Source organism: Malus domestica, chromosome 06, assembly GCF_042453785.1.
Source record: "Malus domestica chromosome 06, GDT2T_hap1".
NCBI classification, from domain to species: Eukaryota; Viridiplantae; Streptophyta; class Magnoliopsida; order Rosales; family Rosaceae; genus Malus; species Malus domestica.
In genome coordinates, this window is record NC_091666.1 from 33815255 (window position 1) to 33834836 (window position 19582).

The 19582-nt window shown below is 35.8% G+C and overlaps 1 protein-coding gene and 1 pseudogene across 1 annotated transcript; one reads left to right on the forward strand and one right to left on the reverse strand.

Moving 5' to 3' along the window:
- Positions 1 to 5973: 5973 nt before the first annotated feature.
- On the reverse strand, positions 5974 to 6501 carry LOC139196949 (uncharacterized mitochondrial protein AtMg00300-like). Its single transcript, XM_070823313.1, has one exon. The coding sequence runs from the start codon at positions 6499 to 6501 to the stop codon at positions 5974 to 5976; it is 528 nt and encodes a 175-aa protein (XP_070679414.1).
- A 3366-nt stretch (positions 6502 to 9867) lies between these two features.
- On the forward strand, positions 9868 to 10881 carry LOC139197143 (endoglucanase 10-like; annotated as a pseudogene).
- Positions 10882 to 19582: the final 8701 nt, after the last annotated feature.

The following is a 19582-nucleotide window of genomic DNA, read 5'->3' on the forward strand; positions in this document are numbered from 1 at the left end:
TGTGCTAATTTTTCTCTAAAGAGCATGGAGATTTTCAACTTTAAAAAAGAGAATAATAATAGATAAGTTAAATTTGTAGATAAAATTTTGAAAATTAAATGATATAAAAGTTGATGATTGGTTTATTACTTACACGTTAATAAACGTACTTATTCTTATTAATAACACAATTTACTTCATAAATTTAATCTTTCTAATATTACTTAAAAAAAATTGTTATTAGCACTCTAAAAATCTCATTCTACACTCCAAACTTTCTATATTAAGAAAGAAAAATATATTTTTCTATATTAAGAAAGAAAAATATACTTATGAGGAGTGTAAAATGATATTTTTAAAGTGTCAATATTACTTCCAAAAATAAAAAAGTAGTACAGAAAATATTTATTAAAGTGATGGTCTCATAAAAATAATCTTAAGAACGTGGAGGCCACACGTCTTCTGTATATTTAATCCAACTTATGCTGACTGGAGGCCACACGTCTACTAGTACATTCTTAGGAGGGTAGACATGTTAAGTGGCTACTTGAGTTAGAAAAGATGCCCAATTGCCCACAGATTTTGATAGAGAATAGCGCCCCTAGATTTTGACTGTGAATGGTTTGTTTGTGATAACAACGTTGTTAAACAATTACACAAGGCATTTTAGCTAAAATAGTTTTTAAAACTGACATAACTCTTCAATTTGGTACTTTAGATTTTGAAATAGATAGAACTAATTTATAAGTTTGTCCCTGTTAATTATTTTGGTCATTCTGTGAAAAAATCTCTATTAAATAAGGACAAAAAAAAACAAAAATATCCTCAATTTAATGAACAATGTGTCAAAAGGATTCAACAAAATTGAGAGTATTTTTGTCGTTTTGGTCTTTAGTTAAATCTCTGAGACCAAAGTAAAGTGTCAATCTCATAGACCATTTAGTTAAATAGTCATTACATAATAGTGCATGATTATTTGGTCAAGCAACACTCATTTTTTCTACTAAACAATAATTTGTACTGTTAAGAGCATCTATTTGAGGACTCTTCAATTGAAATTGTTGATTTTTAACGATAAAAAAATAAATAAACTCATAATGAGTTTGGACCTTAGATAACAGATAAAAAAAAATATAATAAGCAGCATGTGCGTTGCATCAGTAGCTGTTGATCGAAAAACAATAGCTATACAACAGCAATCACACTAGTGGGCCCTTTTTTTCATTCAAAATGCCCAATGGGCTTTACCACTTTCGTATCTATATTGTCCCATTCCTGGAAGAAATTTTTAATTGTGACGGAAATACAGATGGTACATCATGTATTTTTATGTAAATAGTAGAAAATTTTAATTTTTAATTGTTTAGTAGAAAAAATCAACAATTTCATTTGTTCACTGCTATGGGCTGCTCAATTTGGGCCTATTTTATTGTATTTTTCTGTTATGAAGTTGGGCTTTTGTTTGGTTATTTTGAACTCTCTTTTAAAGTTTTCCTTACCTTATAATAGTTTTCTCTTTCTATGAAATTTACTTTAATCGAAAACTGAATTGCCAGCCTAATATTGAAAAGACAAAATACGCATATTCTCATAGGCAAATTTTGGCAGGCATAAAAAGGTATTTTCCTTAATATATTTCCTTTGATAGCATCGATTTGTTTTTTGCTTTATTAGCCAACTCATGCTTCTGTTTTACAACGAAACTATTTCATTGTGAATAACTACCAAAAATTAATCTTAGACCAAAAATTAATTTTATAATTGATTTTAGTTTCTATACACATTTGATGATCAAAACTCTTTTTTTTTCTTTTTATCACTTGCCATTTTCTCATCTCTTCACAAACAATGCCATCTTCTCTAGGTTCGCAAACAAACTTCTGCAACAGACATGGAACCTGTGAGGTTTATCCATACAGTCTCTGAGGCCCGCCATTTGCTTCCCTCGGCGAGTCGTTGGAACTCCATAGAAATTGACTTTAACCTAATTCCTCAGTCTTCCACAGCCAATGACTCAATCCTTTCTCAGTACTCCAAGTCCCTACGAATTCAATCTCGTTATCACCGATAAAAACTACTTCAAACGTTGTCTTTACAGTTCTGCATCCATTCGTTTTCTTGTCCTAGCTCTAATCTTACTGGTAACAATTTTGCCTAACGCTCTTCAAAACAATCATCGCCACCCTTCAAAGAATCATACTCTTGCATTGAACCAAGCTCTAGCGTTCTTCGATGCGCAAAAGTGTAACATGTTTCTACCATCATGTTGTGCTAGGATAGCACCAAACCCGTTGGAACCAACTCAAACTAACTCACAGGAAATATATCAAATGGAATGCAAGAACAAAATATAAAAGACACCAAGATTTTAACGAGGTTCCTCAACAGTCAGTGTAACTGGAGTACGTCATCGGAGCAGTAGGAGCTCACCCAATAATCCACTATCAACCAAATGGGAGTTTACAAAGTGTTGGCAAACTCACAACCCAAAACCCCAATGCACCCAATAACTCTTACTCACCAAAGAAACAAATAGAGAGGGAAATTTAGTGAATAATTTCCTCTTTATACAAAGCTCAAAGCTAATACACAAATACAACTTTGATTGAGTGAGTACCAACAAAGAAAGAAAATCACCTTTCTTTCTTCTCTTCAAAATGGGGCTGCAACACCTCTGTTTTGCTCTCTATTTTCTGCTACGTTTTTCTGCTCTATGGCTGCCTTACAACCCTCAATCAAAAGCAGCAATTGCTTCTCATTAAAAAACCCTATACTTTTATGCTCACTTTACAAAAGGGCAGCAGCTACCCTAATTCATAACCTAGCCATTCCCGTGACTTTTCGCATGGGCCAAAGAAAAAAAAAGACTTTAGACAAGGTGCCTTTTTTTCTCCCCAAAACAAGGAAGGGACACAATGATGTTATCCACCTTTTCTTTTCTTTTATTTAATCAAAAGTTGGCCACTTGGCCACTAATTCAACAATCTCCACCTTGGCCAAGTTCTGAAAACTCCATGATAAGCCAACCAACACAATCAACTCAAAAATTACTCCCAAACACTAGCAAGAGAACAACTCATGCTGAGCCAAATGCTCCAAAACTCCTACTCCTCAATGCCTTCTTTATATAGGCAAAATGTGAGCCAAGTTCAAACAGTGAACAAACTTGGCTACACCAACAACCTTAGTCAACATATCAGCGGAGTTGTCTTTAGTTGGAATTTTCTGGAGAATGATTTCCCTTTTACCAACAATTTCACGAACAAAGTGATAACGCACATCTATGTGCTTGGTCATCGTATGATGAACCTGATACTTAGCCAAATAAATGGCACTCTGACTATCACAATGTACCTCTACCTGCTTCTGATCAACCCTCAAATCTCTAATCAGCCCATGTATCCAAATGGCCTCCTTTATAGCTTCAGCAACTGCCATATATTCAGCCTCTGTAGTAGACAAGGCAACAGACGACTGCAAAATGGACCTCCAACAAACTGGCCCTTTAGCCATAGTAAACACATAGCCTGTAGTAGACTTTCTTCCATCCAGATCACCTGCATAATCTGAATCAATATAACCAACTGCAAAATGACCAATACAAGAGTCATCTCTCTCAAAGCATAAACCAACGTCTCGAGTACCATGGAGATACCTCAATATCCACTTAGCTGCTTGCCAATGCTCTTTACCTGGATTATGCATATATCGACTCACCATGCCAACTGCATGAGCAATATCCGGTCTAGAGCATACCATTGCATACATCAAACTACCAACCAAATTTTCATATGGTATATTTTTCATTTGCAGCTTCTCTTTATCAGTTTTAGGACATTGTAGTGAACTCAATTTAAAATGATGAGCCAAAGGGGTACTAACCGATTTGGTTGAATCATGAACTCCAAACTTCCGAATCAACTTCTCAAGGTATTGTCTTTGATTCAAACCGACCAAACCCTTTTTTCTATCTCTAGTGATCTCCATGCTAATGATATTCTTCGCTTCACCAAGATCCTTCATCTCAAACTCGTTCTTCATTTGTTTCTTCAATTTCTCAATCTCTTCAACATTCTTTGAGGCAATCAACATATCATCAACATATATCAACAAATAAATGAAAGACCCATCTTGCAACTTCTTGAAGTACACACAATGATAATATTGACTTCTAGAATAATTTTGGCCTCTCATAAATTTATCAAACCTCAAATACCATTGCCTTGGAGATTGCTTCAAGCCATAAAGTGATTTCTTCAATTTGCAAAACAAATTCTCCTTCCCTTTCACTTTATACCCATCCGGTTGACACATATAAATCTCTTCATTCAAGTCACCATGTAAGAAAGCCGTCTTCACATCAAGTTGCACAAGCTCAAGATCATACGGTGCAACAAGAGCTAACATAATGCAAATTGAGGAGTGCTTCACAATCGGAGAAAATATTTCATTGTAGTTAATGCCCTCCTTTTGTGCATACCCTTTAGCAACTAATCTTGCTTTGAATCTCACATTGCTTTTCTCATCAGTATCTTCCTTCTTGGCAAACACCCACTTGTAACCGATAGCTTTCTTGCCCTTAGACAATTTAGCTAATTCCCAAGTCTTGTTCTTCAAGAGAGAATTCATATCATCACCCATGGCATTGCACCACCTCTCATTCTCCTCACTCTCAATGGCTTTCTCGAAATTGGATGGAATATCATCAATGATAATAGGAAGAGCAAAAGCAACATAGTCACTATACCGAGCTGGCTTGGTAATTTGTCTCTTTCCTCTATTCTTGGCAATAGACTCTTGAGGTGAAACTTCTTCTTCAACTTGAATAGAATCTTCAAGTTCAACTTCTTCAACATCCTCATGGTCTTCAACTTCTTCACTTGTAATGGCTTCAACATTAGCGGAAATAGGATTTGAGTACCAGAAGCAACTTTCTCAAGCTCCACCTGTTGGACATCTTTCACATTCTTCTCAGAGCCTTTGTACATACTTTTTTCATCAAATGTCACATCTCTGCTGATTACAAGTTTTTTCATCTCTGGGCACCACAACCTGTAACCTTTGACACCATTACTAAAACCAAGAAAGATAGCCTTTTTGGCTCTAGGATCAAGTTTATTTTCAGTCACATGAAAATAAGCAGGTGAACCAAAAATACGGATATAGTCATAATCAGAAGAAGGTTTTCCAGTCCATACCTCCATTGGTGTCTTACCCTGAACAGCAGCTGAGGGTAACCGGTTGATGATGTGACATGCATAAGAGCAATTCCACCCATGGAGCCCTTCCCCCTGGCAATCCACTATTCAATCCACCCTATTAAACAGTAACTGCCTTAAATGAATAGTAACTACCATTAATGAACAGTAATTGCCATTTACATCTCCACCCTTGGAACCCTCCCCCATGGCAATAAGCAATTAAAATAATAGTTTTTTTTGTTTGTTTAAATAATAAAAAATTCTCTCTCTCTCTCTAACACAAAAAACACACACACTATCTCTCTCTCTCTTACACAAAAACATAAAATATTGCAAAGCCCTCGGGCCACAGGCCCGTCGACTCCCCACCCCCCCTTCGCTCGGGCTCCCACCCTCACTCGGGCCCTTCCCCGCTGGAGCTGCTCCCACCGGCCCTCAGGCCCTTTCTCCTCCCCTGTCGCCCGAGCAACCAGCATCCGCTGGAGTTGCTCTAATTAACTACCTCTGCCCAAAACGACTTGCTTAAACCCGACTGAGACAACATGCATCTAACCTTCTCAAGCAAGGTTCGATTCAATCTTTCTGCAACTCCATTTTGTTGTGGAGTTCCCCGGACACTAAAATGTCTCACAATCCCTTCCTCTTTGCAAACTTTAAAGAAAGGGTCGGATGTGTATTCACCACCATTATCCGATCTCAAAATCTTAATCTTTCTCTCAGTCTAGTTCTCAACAATTTTCTTCCAACTCAAGAAAATACTCAATACCTCACTTTTGTGCTTCATAGTGTAGACCTAAGACCTTCTTGAATAATCATCAACAAAGGTCACGAACCAATGTCTACCACTCAAATAGGGAGTCTTTGTAGGACCCCAAACATCTGAATGCACATAATCAAGAATGCCATTCGTCTGATGTATTGCAGTACCAAACTTCACTCTAGTTTGCTTTCCCAAGACACAATGCTCACAGAAATCAAGCTTACAAGTCGTGGCACCCTTTAAAAGACCTTTTTTCACAAGCCCTTGTAGAGCTTTCTCACCAGCATGGCCTAATCTCATATGCCACAGTCTAGTAGTATTTGAATCAGATATGCCCATATTTTCTGAGACTACAGACGCTTCACTTGTCACGGTGCTTCCCTGTAATAGATACAAATGACCACATCGAGAAGCTTTCATCACAACAAGTGCACCATAAGTAACTTTCAATGTATGCCTATCTGAATGAAACCTGAAGCCCTTGGCTTCTAAAGTGCCCAAAGAAATAAGATTTTTCTTCAAAATCGGTACATACCGAACACCTGTCAACTCTTTAACCATTCCATCATGCAACTTCAAACGAACTGTACCAATCCCTTTTGTTGTGCAAGGATTGTCATCTCCCATGAACACAACACCACCATCAAACTCTTTCAAGCTTGAAAACCAATCCTTGTGAGGAGTCATATGATGAGTACAACCTGTATCCAACACCCACTTAGTAGCACAATCAAATGATGAGGAAGTGGTTAAAGCAAAATAAAAAAAATATGTTTCAACCTTAGCAACATTGGCTTCAGAACTTTCTTTTCCTTTGGTCTTCAACTTAGGACAATCTTTCTTCCAATTGACCTTATTATGACAAAAGGCACATTCATCATTTTCCAAGATTTTTCTTCCTTTAGAGTTTCCTCTAGGTCGAGAGTGTGATTTTTTCCTACTAGAAGAGGACCTCCTCTCAGATGATCTACCTCTAACAAATAAAGCTTCAGAGGTACTATCATGATTTTTATCTCTATGCCTCATTTCATAATTCATCAAGGCATTTGACACATCTTCAAATTTCACATTTTCTTTACCATGCATAATAGTGGTAACAAAATGCTCATAAGAGTCTGGTAAGGAATTCAACAATATTAAGGCCTTATCTTCATCCTTAATATCCTCATCTAAATTTAACAAGTCGGCAATCAACTTATTAAAAATATCAAGGTGTCTAAGGGGGCGCGGGACGTTCGCGGAGTCTGCGCCTTCCGTACCACCACAGGACTGGTCGTTCTTGGGCGGATCCATTTTTGTACCTTCTTTGTATTGGAAGCGGTAGAATTTTTTCTTCAAGTGTAGCTGGTTCTCTGCACTCTTCATCATATACTTGTCTTCCAATTTTTGCCACAACACACTTGCTACTGTCTCCTGCATCACAAAATACTTCTGAGTTTTTGCAAGGCACAACCGAATTGAAGAGCAAGCCCACAAATTTAATTTCTCCCATTCCGGCTTCGACATAGCTTCCGGCTTCTCTCCCAAAGCGGCAAGTAGATCTTGTTGAGCCAACACATTTTTGACCTCACATTGCCACATCCCGAAGTTGTTTGTGCCATCAAATTTTTCCACTTCGAACTTTGCATTTTGCACCGTAGTTCTTGCAAACCCGGAGCTGCTTCCAAAAGGATTCTCATCTTGCCCGTCTGACATATTTGGCAACTAGACAGTACCCAAGAGCAACCAGTGCTCTGACACCAATCGTTGTGCTAGGATAGCACCAAACCCGTTGGAACCAACTCAAACTAACCCACAGGAAATATATCAAATGGAATGCAAGAACAAAATATAAAAGACACCAAGATTTTAACGAGGTTCCTCAACAGTCAGTGTAACTGGAGTACATCATCGGAGCAGTAGGAGCTCACCCAATAATCCACTATCAACCAAATGAGAGTTTACAAAGTGTTGGCAAGCTCACAACCCAAAACCCCAATACACCCAATAACTCTCACTCACCAAAGAAACAAATAGAGAGGGAAATTTAGTGAATAATTTCCTCTCTATACAAAGCTAAAAGCTAATATACAAATACAACTTTGATTGAGTGAGTACCAACAAAGAAAGAAAATCACCTTTCTTTCTTCTCTTCAAAATGGGGTTGCAGCACCTCTGTTTTGCTCTCTATTTTATGCTACGTTTTTCTGCTCTATGGCTGCCTTACAACCCTTAATCAAAAGCAGCAATTGCTTCTCATTAAAAAACCCTCTACTTTTCTGCTCACTTTAACAAAAGGGCAGCAGCTACCCTAATTCATAACCTAGCCATTCCCGTGGCTTTCCACATGGGCCAAAGAAAAAAAAAGGACTTTAAACAAGGTGTCTTTTTTTCTCTCCAAAACAAGGAAGGGACACAATGATGTTGTCCACCTTTTCTTTTCTTTTATTTAATCAAAAGTTGGCCACTTGGCCACTAATTCAACACATCATGCATTTGATTATAAATAGTTTGCATGTTACTTTTTTTTTATCTAACTTGCTGAAAATTTTCTTATATGATCAGCTGGGGTTTACCCTAATAACAGTCCTGTAAAATTTCGCGCCAGTTCAGGATTGCATGATGGGAATATGAGCAGAAAACTGGCGAATCTTGAGGGCTGTTTCTATGATTCTGGCAACAACATAAAGTTCAGCTTCCCTAGCTACGTACAGCTTATATCGTAACCCTGTTGAACTGGACCGTGATCGAATACCACGAAAAGTATGATGATAATGGTGATCAGCTTGATCATGTCAAGGACATAATCAAATGGGGCAGTGATTATTTGCTCAAACTCTTTGGTCCTCCAAACACAACTTCAGAGTTCATATTGTATTCTCAGGCAAACCTTCGTGAAGGTTTTAAATCCTATTCGATGACCGTTTTATTTGTAGTTTTTATTGTTTGCACCACAATCTTGTTTCTCCGTTTTAGTGACAATGTTCCATTTTCCTTTTTTTCCAATTTAGATTGGAAGTGGAAACATTGATGCCAAGGTTCCTAATGACATAGCAAAGGCCTGAAGACATGGATTACGACAGATCTGTTTCGATCTGCGACAGCATGGCTTCTGATTTAGCAGGGGAAATTATTGCAGCCTTATCTGTTGAAATGGTATCAGGCCTTATGTTTTAGGTTGATTTTCGTAGCTGTTAATAGGCCGGCTAATAAGGAACCCCAATGGTATAAATACTAGGTTAAGTCCCTGCTTCCATATGTTGAATTCCTCATAATACTAAAACCTATTCATATAGTAGAGGGATATTTTGGAGTATTGGAAGGAGAAGGCAACCTTGTGAACTCATCTTTTGTCGTCTGGAAGAGCCATGTCTTTCGTATTCTACAGATAGGTTCAATATATTTAGTTCATGTCTATTTTATAGTGATTTGATTTGTTCATGATCCTAATGTCTTGTTGTTGTGATTTCAGAATATGTCTTACATAGTGTGCGGCTGAGTTCTCAACATTATCAGCTTCTTCATTAGTCCTTAAAGAAAATTATACTCAGAAGAATTAGGCACAGCAGCCAAGAAGCTTTACGAGAGTGCATTACTAAACTGGACCCTGCTAGGCAAGCAGCATACACCGACGTTGATGCTTGTGGAGGAGAATCTAGGAATTTCAACAACTCGTCTGGTTTCCAAGATGAACTGGTTTGGGGAGGAACATGGTTATTTTTCGCTACCGGATATAATTGATCATATCTAGATTATGCTACAAAAGAATTTAAGTACGCAGTGGCTAATGAAACAAGTGCCAATAAAGGGATTTTCTAATGGAACAACAAGCTCACTGCCAATGCAGTAATTTTACCGCAACATTCACTCTCGAATTTATGAACTTGAATAAGTTTTGAACTAGTTGGTACGTTACATCTTGTAGGTCTGCTCACGCATCTCTGATATTTTCGTGATCTTGGATTCCCGTATGAATCTACTTTGGACGCGTCATCAGACATCAATGACACCCTCATGTGTTCTTATCTTTCCTCTCAGATAACACCAGGTATATATATCTGAGTATATTACAATGCATGCAGCTATATTGTTCCATTTATGAGTAGTTCAAATTGAAATACCTCAAAATTCCTAAAATGCAGGTAGATTGCTCCTCCAAAGGCCTACTTATGGTGTGCGGGCACCTCTTGAATATGCTGCAACAGCATCCTTTCTTAGTAAATTGTACAGCGACTACCTTGATCTTCTGCGCAGTTCTGGTGGGAGTTGCAGCAATTTTGGCTTTTCCGTCGATATGTTGCGCAATTTCTCGATGACTCAGGCAAGTGTTACATATTATTAGTTAAATCGAATCTACAAGCTTAGTCTTGTACCTGCATAGGAACACGAGTCTTAATGTTTTTCCTTATTTATGCAAATTTTTTTTTCAGGTCAATTACATTCTAGGAGAGAATCCAATGAAGCTGAGCTACATGGTTGGCTTCGGAGACAAGTTTCCAACCCAAGTACACCATAGAAGTGCATCGATCCCTTGGGACGGTCATCAATACTCTTGTGAAGATGGAGAGAGATGGAAAAACACCAAGGATCCGAATCCAAATTTTCTTTGGGAGCCATGGTAGCAGGTCCCGACGAATTGGACAAATTAGTAGAGACGAAAGGGATAAGCAAGAGTTCACTAAGCCCAGCATAGCGACTAGCGAGAAATGCTGGTTTAGTTGCAGCACTCATTGCAGTTCAAGATCCTCCTCGTCATCGTTCTTCGAAGGCCAAAGGCACGCACTTGGGGATAGACCAGACGGGTATTTTTGGTAAGATTAGGTCGTAGTTGCTGGCGGATTTTGCTGTTGGTTTAGGTTGTACTTCGCGCAGTTTTAAGAACATAATTTTTAGATAATTCCCTGTACTTTCTTAATTAATTTGATGTTTCTCTAAGCTCACGCATTGAACAAGAAAACAAAATCAAGGACTCTGGGAAAAACTGGTAAAATTTTCATGGAAAATGATTATTTTACAAGCTGAACATACAGCAATTGACAATCATAAAAAGGGAAGGACATTGCATGGAATATCAAGTTTCGCAAACGTGGGTTAGGTTTGTTGAGCAAATTAGCATGCTGCCCACCCAAATACAAATCTTTATTCCGTAAACTCATCCTGTAATTTAGAATAGCCTAAAATACTGCCTTACCAAACAAAGAAAAAGAGAGAATGTTGAAGATTCAAGTGGAATACTCGTGTCTGGAGGTGGAGAGAAGATGGAGGGCATTTTGGTTTAGGGTAGATGGCTTATTGGAATATCGTCCAAAAAATGGTCATGTATCATTATGTCAACTTTTATGACTAAAGTGACTTTATCTTTATTAAAAGTCTAGAAATTGATTTGGAACAAAGAAGTTGAGGGACTATCAGATATTTTTATTGGTAGTGGTGAGTTCCATTACACAGTGAACTACATTTCAATAGGGCATGTTTGCTTATATTTTCAAGAATGAGAGTTGTTAGAGTAAATGTAGAAGTATAGAGAATAATTTGAATGATGACTTTGAGGTATGACTGGAATCCCTTTCCTAAAGTATTATTTGCCCCACTCGAATAAATTTGCTAAAGGGTTTTTGGCAAATCACTTTCAGGATACAACAAAGTATGAAATATTTAGTAAAACCGAATTATATTCCCTTCAGAAATAACTAGATAGAAATTGAATGAATGTGATGGAGAGAGAAGATAGCAAGGAATGTATAAACAAATTTCTAAAAATTGCATGTGAAACATTATGCCACAATAGGTATTTATAGACATTAGAGCATCCAGTCATCGAGTCCTTTCATTTTAGTTAAGATATATAATTCTTCTTAATAATGTTGATCCAAAAAACCTGTCTTCAATTTTGAATTTTTCAGAAAATAAATATGACTAATTACATCTTTTAATTATACTCGTATAATTTAAGTAAATATCATATCTTTTAACCAAAAGTTGCAGTTCAACCAAATGGCACAAGGTTGAATTAAATCCAACCTTTCTAACACATGCTGCCGCACACATGCTGCGGATCGCAGCAGCACCAGGTCATATATATGATATATCCATATATTATATATTCATAAATATTATATATTAATAAATACATACATACATATATATATATATAAGGAAAACTAACGAAAAGTTAAAAAAAAAACTTTAGTTTTAATAAAAAATAACAAATAAATGTATAGTGAATAGTACCAGAAAAAAGTAAAAATATGGTTTTTCGTTAAAAATAAACAGTATCAAGTGTGTGTGTGTATTACTTATTGAAATCTCTAACAAGAGTAATATGGGGTAATTGGAAATGATACAACAATGTTCAAGTATGAGATAAACATATGTACCATCATCGTAATGACACTTTGTCAAAATTAGAAATGAAGCACGTATTTGTCATACAGAATCACTTATTTATTCATTCATCGTGTGGGTAGTTATAAAAGTTTTGTGAGTAATAAGAATGATAAGTTATGTGGGAAATTTGAGAAAGTGGCCAATTTTAGAGGCATAAATTGAATTTTAACCAAACTTTTCTAACTTCTTATAATTCTAACCAAAAACTCAGAAAAAAAATCTTAATTACCCTAAATAATACTAAGAGTAATGCAATGGAGACTAAATTAACAAATCAAATGAGGTGTCACCAATAACAAATGAACATGTTTATCAACGATTAAGTAATAATTCAATCACCAATTTCCATATTATTTAGTTTACAAATTTAGTCTCTCTAGCATTACTCTAATACTAATCCTCTCCATCTTCTCTTCCTCTCTCCTTTCTCACAATCTTGAGCTGCTACAATTATTGTGATTGTCACATCCCGACCTAGGCCCTCACCACATCCCGAGCTCGACTCCGTCGTAGCACGATATTATCCGCTTTAGACCCGGACCACGCCTTCACGGTTTTGTTTCTGGGAACTCACACGAGAACTTCCCAATGGGTCACCCATCATGGGATTGCTCTTGTGCGAACTCGCTTAACTTCGGAGTTCCGATGGAACCCGAAACCAATGAGCTCCCAAAAGGCCTCGTGCTAAGTAGAGATAGGAATATACATATAAGGCTTACATGATCCTCACCCAGAGCGATGTGGGATCTTACAATCCACCTCCCTTTAGGGGCCCGACATCCTTGTTGGCACACTTTCGAGTAGGGATTGGCTCTGATACCAAATTGTCACATCCCGACCCGAGCCCCTACCACATCCAGGGCTCGACTCCACCGTAGCACGATATTGTCCACTTTGGGCCTCGACCACGCCCTCACGGCTTTGTTTCTGGAAATTCACACAAGAAATTCCCAGTGGATCATCCATCATGGGATTGCTCTCGCGCGAACTTGCTTAACTTCGGAGTTCCGATGGAACCCGAAGCCAGTGAGCTCTCAAAATGCCTCATATTAGATAGAGATGAGAATATACATATAAGGTTTACATGATCCACTTCCCTGAACGATGTGGGATGTTATAGTGATAGTCGGACAACAAGCATTTGTCCTAGCTAGGCAACAACCCTTTTCTCATCTTTTATTGGACCATTCCGCAGTGCTAGAAACCCAAGGGAGGTGCATATTTACGTTTCATATCAAGAAATAGCCAAGAGGCAAGGTAAGTATTTGGTCAATCTACTAAACAAAATTGGTAAGCTGGTGGATGGCGTGATATACCCAGAATCTAGATATAACAAGGAAACGAAGATACCTAGTAGCGTGAATACTACTACTAGATGATGCTAACGGCACATAGGTGAGACCAAACTGTGGTAGAATGATGATGTGTCAGAGGTGAGTGCTTTGATGGCTAAGGATTGGAGCCAATGAATGGTTGATGGTGGCGGTGGCGGTGGCGATTCAACATATGCCTCCAAGTTTCAAACTACAGGGTAACATAAGATATATATTCTACACGTTGGTTGGTTTTTCCGCAGTGCTAGAAACCCAATGGAGAGAATTAGCAGTAAGGGTAATTAAGACTTTTTACTCGAGTTTTTAGTTAAAATTATAAAAAAAAAATAGAAAATTTGGCTAAAAATCAATTTTTGCCTCTAAAACTGGCTATTTGTCAAAATTTCCCGAGTTCTGTCCATGTGTGGACCTCGTTGTCATATGGGACTCACTCAACCACATTGCTAACTCTCTACCACGTTAAATTAGTCCCCATCTTCATTTGATTGGGATAATATATTGCACATATTTTGCATTTTTTTTTGGGAACCAAGGAACTCCATTTGAATGAGTTGGATTATGAATTGATTCACAATCTTAAAACATCAAATTGATTTGCTTACATTTCATCATAGATAGCAATACATACGTGGCCGATCGTCTAGGAACTTGTTGGTATTGTGTCGCATCAAAGACTAGTAAGTTTTGAATTTGATTGACATCAAATTAATGATTAAATATTGAAAAAAATAGTGATACATATATACAATATTTATTTTTCTTATGTATATTTAAATAGCGTTGATAAAATTTGCGTTGGTAAAAATTCACAACATTGATGATCAAATCAACAGAGACATAGCTAATTTAACGGAATGGACGCCTAAAGGGGTAAAATGAGAGTGAAATGAGTTTCAAGGTGTTAAGAGAAGAGAAAAAAAAAATGAAGGAAAAGAGATAAAGAGATCTCCCGGTGGAGATGCTCTCTTGACCTTGGAGTGGTGGTAGGTTTGATTTGGAAAATCACTTTAATTGGATGGTTTGGTTATTGAAGGGGGACTTAGATCTCTCTCCCTCCTATGTGCCTGCCTTACTTTCATTCTTAGCCCTTGAAAAAATTTCGACGTAAGAAAAGGAATTCTGATACTTGGTATGGCGGAACAAATGTCATTTCTGAATCTCACTATCTGAAGTCTAAAAACCAAGAAATTCAGATCATTCAAATTGAACTTCAACTGTCCCTAATAACTCATTCTGCTGACTCACCTCACACAAATCAAGGCCCCGAATCTCTTTTTTCTCTCTTAAACAGTTTAAATTTCCTGCTCTTTTGACTTCAGATAGAGAGGTCCGAACAGGATCTAAATTCATATGGGCGCACCACCAATTGTATGTCAACATGTTACCAGACGTGCATGCATGCGGTTGTTTAAGGCATATTTTTTTTTTGGTCAATTTGTTTAAGGCATATTGTTTAAGGCATATTGAATTCCCAGCAAGAAAGTTGGCGTGCAATTAAGTTAATCGGTACACAAATAAAGAATTGTGTCGTGCATGGGAGATATAAACTAGAACCAATTAAATGGACAAGAGTAACAACATAGGAAGACCCACATATCAGGACCTCCTGACACACCCTGATCCTAGAATCAAGACGTGACGGCCACCACGCCTTGATTCTAGGATCGGGGTCCACCACGCCTTGATTCTAGGATCGAGGTGTATCACCTCCTACCAACAGCTTACACTAAATATTTAATTGCATAGAACGATTTGACGATTGCATAGTATTTCGGTCTAATAATACATTAGTTTTCATGCATATGTTCACTCTTGTGTATAAGATATTTTTTGAATCACGACGTGTTACACGTTATTTATACATTTTAAATGTATTTATATGCGTAATTTGACAAAAGGAAAGTCAAATATTTGAAGTAATGAACAATCTTAGATCGTGCTAGAAAAAACCCCTCATAAACCAATTAAAGCAGCTGAATCCACATAATAAAATCGGTCTCTATTGAATTTATATTAAGAATAGAGAAAATAATAATTAATAAACAGTTGTTTGAATTACATTATTACTAGCTCATTGTAAAGCTAATCTCAACCCCTCCCCATTAGTGTAGATAATATCATTTATTCAAAAAAAAAACAATCATTTGACAACTAATTTAATCACATTATTATCCGCGTGCGAAAGATCTTTTTTATAACTTGCATTGCATGTCTCTTAAGATGTTTTGAATGTGTTTAAAAATAGAGAAAATAATATTTAATGAGTAAATGATTGAATCACATTATTACCAGCCTATTGTGAGCTGCTAATTATTTAAAAAAAATTGTACAAAAAAATTTAATTATTAAAAAACAATGTTAAAATGACGTAAATACTTCTGCCACATTTGATGCATTATTTTGTCTATTTATTTTTTGTGAAGCTTGTGACACCAAAAAATATTATTCATTGGACCCTTGGCTTAATATATAAAGATTGACATGCATAAATTTTTCTCTACATGACAGTACATTATTGGGATTGAACTATCATGATTGCGGTCCTTCTATGTAATAAAGCTCCCTCTCAACTATATTCATCAATAACTTTCTATTTCCTTGTTGTATCGGTAAAAATACTTTGAAGAATAAGTCATGCACTTTAATTATATTTTCAACAATTTCAGTTAGGATGATATTATTCACACACATTCATTTTTACCTCCTACATATTTTTTATAATTTTTGTCATTTGATCTTCTTCAATTCATTAGATCCGATGACCAAAAATTGAGAGAGACGTGTGGGAGGTAAAAAATGATGTGTGGATAGCACAACCCTTTCAATTAAACCTAACCCAAAATGTGTGTGTATTTTTTTTTCTTTTGACATGGTTCTACAATTGGACCTATTTCAAATTTTCCCATAAATATTTTCGGTTTAGTGCATGATGGAGAAGTTTCTCTAACCTAAAGCTACATTTTAATTTTTCTCATTTTTTTCTGAAAACAACATGGAAATTTAAAACTATTATAAACAATTATACTTTGGCATTAAACAAACGAAATAGCAACATCATAATTTGCGTTTGTGAACCAAACTTAACCTAAGATCAAATATAAATATGTAACCAAACTCAACCAACACCATTCGACATGGACACACATTAAAATGCAGACTACATGAGAATCCATGCATTATAAACCAAACTTAACCTAAGATCACATATAAATATGATTTTTGTGACAGATAAATAAAAAAAAACAAAAACAAACAAACTCACACCTAAAATTTGTAAATCAAAGTTTGACAATGAAACTACTATATTATAATTTATAAATATGTCAAAGTCCAAGGTACAAAAGCAGGTGCACCATAATATACTATATACTTGACGGTCTTGTTTGCCAGCTCAATATTTTATTTTGGGTCTAAAGGAAATCATCATCATACATTTTAATTTCCACTAAGAGAACTAGATACGCTGTTTGAATAATTAAATATCAATCCATACCCATCAAATCCAAAACCAAAACTTAAAAATTTATATTTATATAGATTTGATTCAATATTCTCAGTCCAATTCAACCATTGGAAAATTGAATGGTACAGAAAATGTTGACCAAGAATTGAAAATATGTATTGTTTAAATGGGAGGAGATTTCAAGCCCTAGATGAGGAGGGACTTATTCTCATACCCAAAGTAAGCATAAAACTTTTATATAAAGTATTACTTTATAGGAAAATCAATTAAGTTTGATTGGCAACTTGTAACCGCCGCAATAGTAGTTACTTAGTATTATTTTCAATCAATATTAAAAGGGTCAGTTTTTAAAATATTCAAATTTTTTACTAAAAAATTCATATGAATATACTAATATGTTCTAAAGGGCGCTAGTCGAGCAGAAGGCATACGCCTTTTTTTTCATTTTATTATATAACATATAACTAAGTGTTTATTTATTTTGTCACTTAATACTACGGTCTAGTGATATTCATCTTTACTTGTAAGTGAGAGGTTTTATGTTCGATTCTCGGCAAATATGAATTTGAACCACATTATTACTATGAGGCAGATTGTCTACCCTTCTTTTTGGCTGCCCTTCCCATCCCCTCTTATTTGTGCGGTCACGGTTAAGTCACGTTAACATTTTATATTCTTATTATTTTTTGTCTTATTATCTCTATAAAAAATTAATATAAAATGTTGACGTGGCTTAACCGTGACAGTACAAAATATGAGCGGATGGGAAGGGCACCCAAACAGGAGGGCAAACAATCTGCCTCCTTATTACTAGCCCATTGTGAGGCTAAGCCCACCCATTCCCATAGTGTATATAATATCATTTGTTAAAAAAAAAAAAAAACTAAGTACTTACTTATACTTTAAAAAATACATAATTATCTTGGAATACATAAATTAAAAAAAAAAGAAAACTAATGAAAATGGCTTGAAAACTTTGAGTTTTAATGATAAGGACAAAATAAAGGGTAAAGTGAATAGTACCAGATTTGACTTTTTAGTGTAAAAATGTGGTTTTTCGTTAAAGTGAACAGTACCGTGGGCTTTTCGTTAAAACTCCCTTAAAAAAATAGAATCGTATATAAATTATAAAGTACTATAAAATATTAAAAACATAGGGAACAAGCATATAATGAGTATTTCTCCAAGTATGCAACAAGTCTCTTATAATTGATTGGACAAAAAAAAATGTAAAATAGAAATTATAATTTTTATCTAAGCGAGAATCGCAACTTAAGTCATTTTCTTAAATGAAAACAAATACAGCAAAAAAAGTCACAAAATTAACCAGCTTGCCTAAACTATCTAGGCGGGTTGGGCAGGTGTCTAGACAGGCTGGAAGGGCGCCTATGCAGGTCTAGGTGGGATAGGCTGGAGTCTAGGAAAGCCAAGATGCTCTTTCTTATTTTTCAAACGTCTAGATATTTATTAGAGCGGTGGCTAGCCACCTAAATATTGTAAATGCATAGAAAATTAGAAACTCGTACATAGAAAGTTAGAAACTCATCTTCAATTGTTGCTAAGAAATTACGTATTCAGATCAAATTATTCATAAGATCATATACACAAATTGATAGGATCCTTCTAAATTCCGTTATTTGTGTTATTGTATGCGACGAATAGACACAAGAACTTCTCCCTTAAAGTTGGTCACTACAATAACGAAGAAATTCGTTAATAATTAGACCAAAAAAATCATTTGGAGTGTTAGTAGAGTGGTAGCTCTCACCCACTCCCGCCCCTCGTGCCACGCACGTGTCAATATAAAAATCCCAGCCCACAACAAACCCAACAATCACAATTCAGCAACTACTTCACAGCACGTATTTTCCTCCCCAAATTTTTTTATTATTTCATTTATCACCCCTACAAAATAATTAAGGAAATTGGCCATAATAGAATAATTTTAAACTTAGGTTGCTCAAATAGAAAGAATGATACGAATGACATGAAAGATAGGAATAAAAGGATCGAAAATGTCTAAATTACCCATGTTTATACAGCAAGCGTAATATAACAATATTGTAGTAAAAATATTGTTACGATATCGACAATATATTCTTCTTTTTTTTTTTCAAAAAATAAATTTTTGTTAAATTAATCATCGATGGAGTTTAAACTCATGTCATCATGTAAGAGTTCAACTCATTTTCATCAATGTTGTAAATGACCACTTACGATATCGATAATATTGAGATGATGTAGATAATGTATTGAAATGATGTAGATATTGCATTGGCATAAGGGTCTACAAAGAGGGGCATTTTAGATATTTCACTCCTCAAAACTTTCTACACAGCAACCGCAATTCTTAATTTCTATTCCAGAAATAGCCCTTTGTTTTCTTTTTATTATTGAAATATTTTTGCTCATCATCTTTAAGTAATGACGATATTCATTATCTGATTTATCATCGTTATATTAATTTAAATTTTGAGAT

Excerpts from the sequence above, each read along its gene's own strand:
- LOC139196949 (XM_070823313.1), bottom strand. The coding sequence starts at position 6,501 with ATGGTTAAAGAGTTGACAGGTGTTCGGTATGTACCGATTTTGAAGAAA.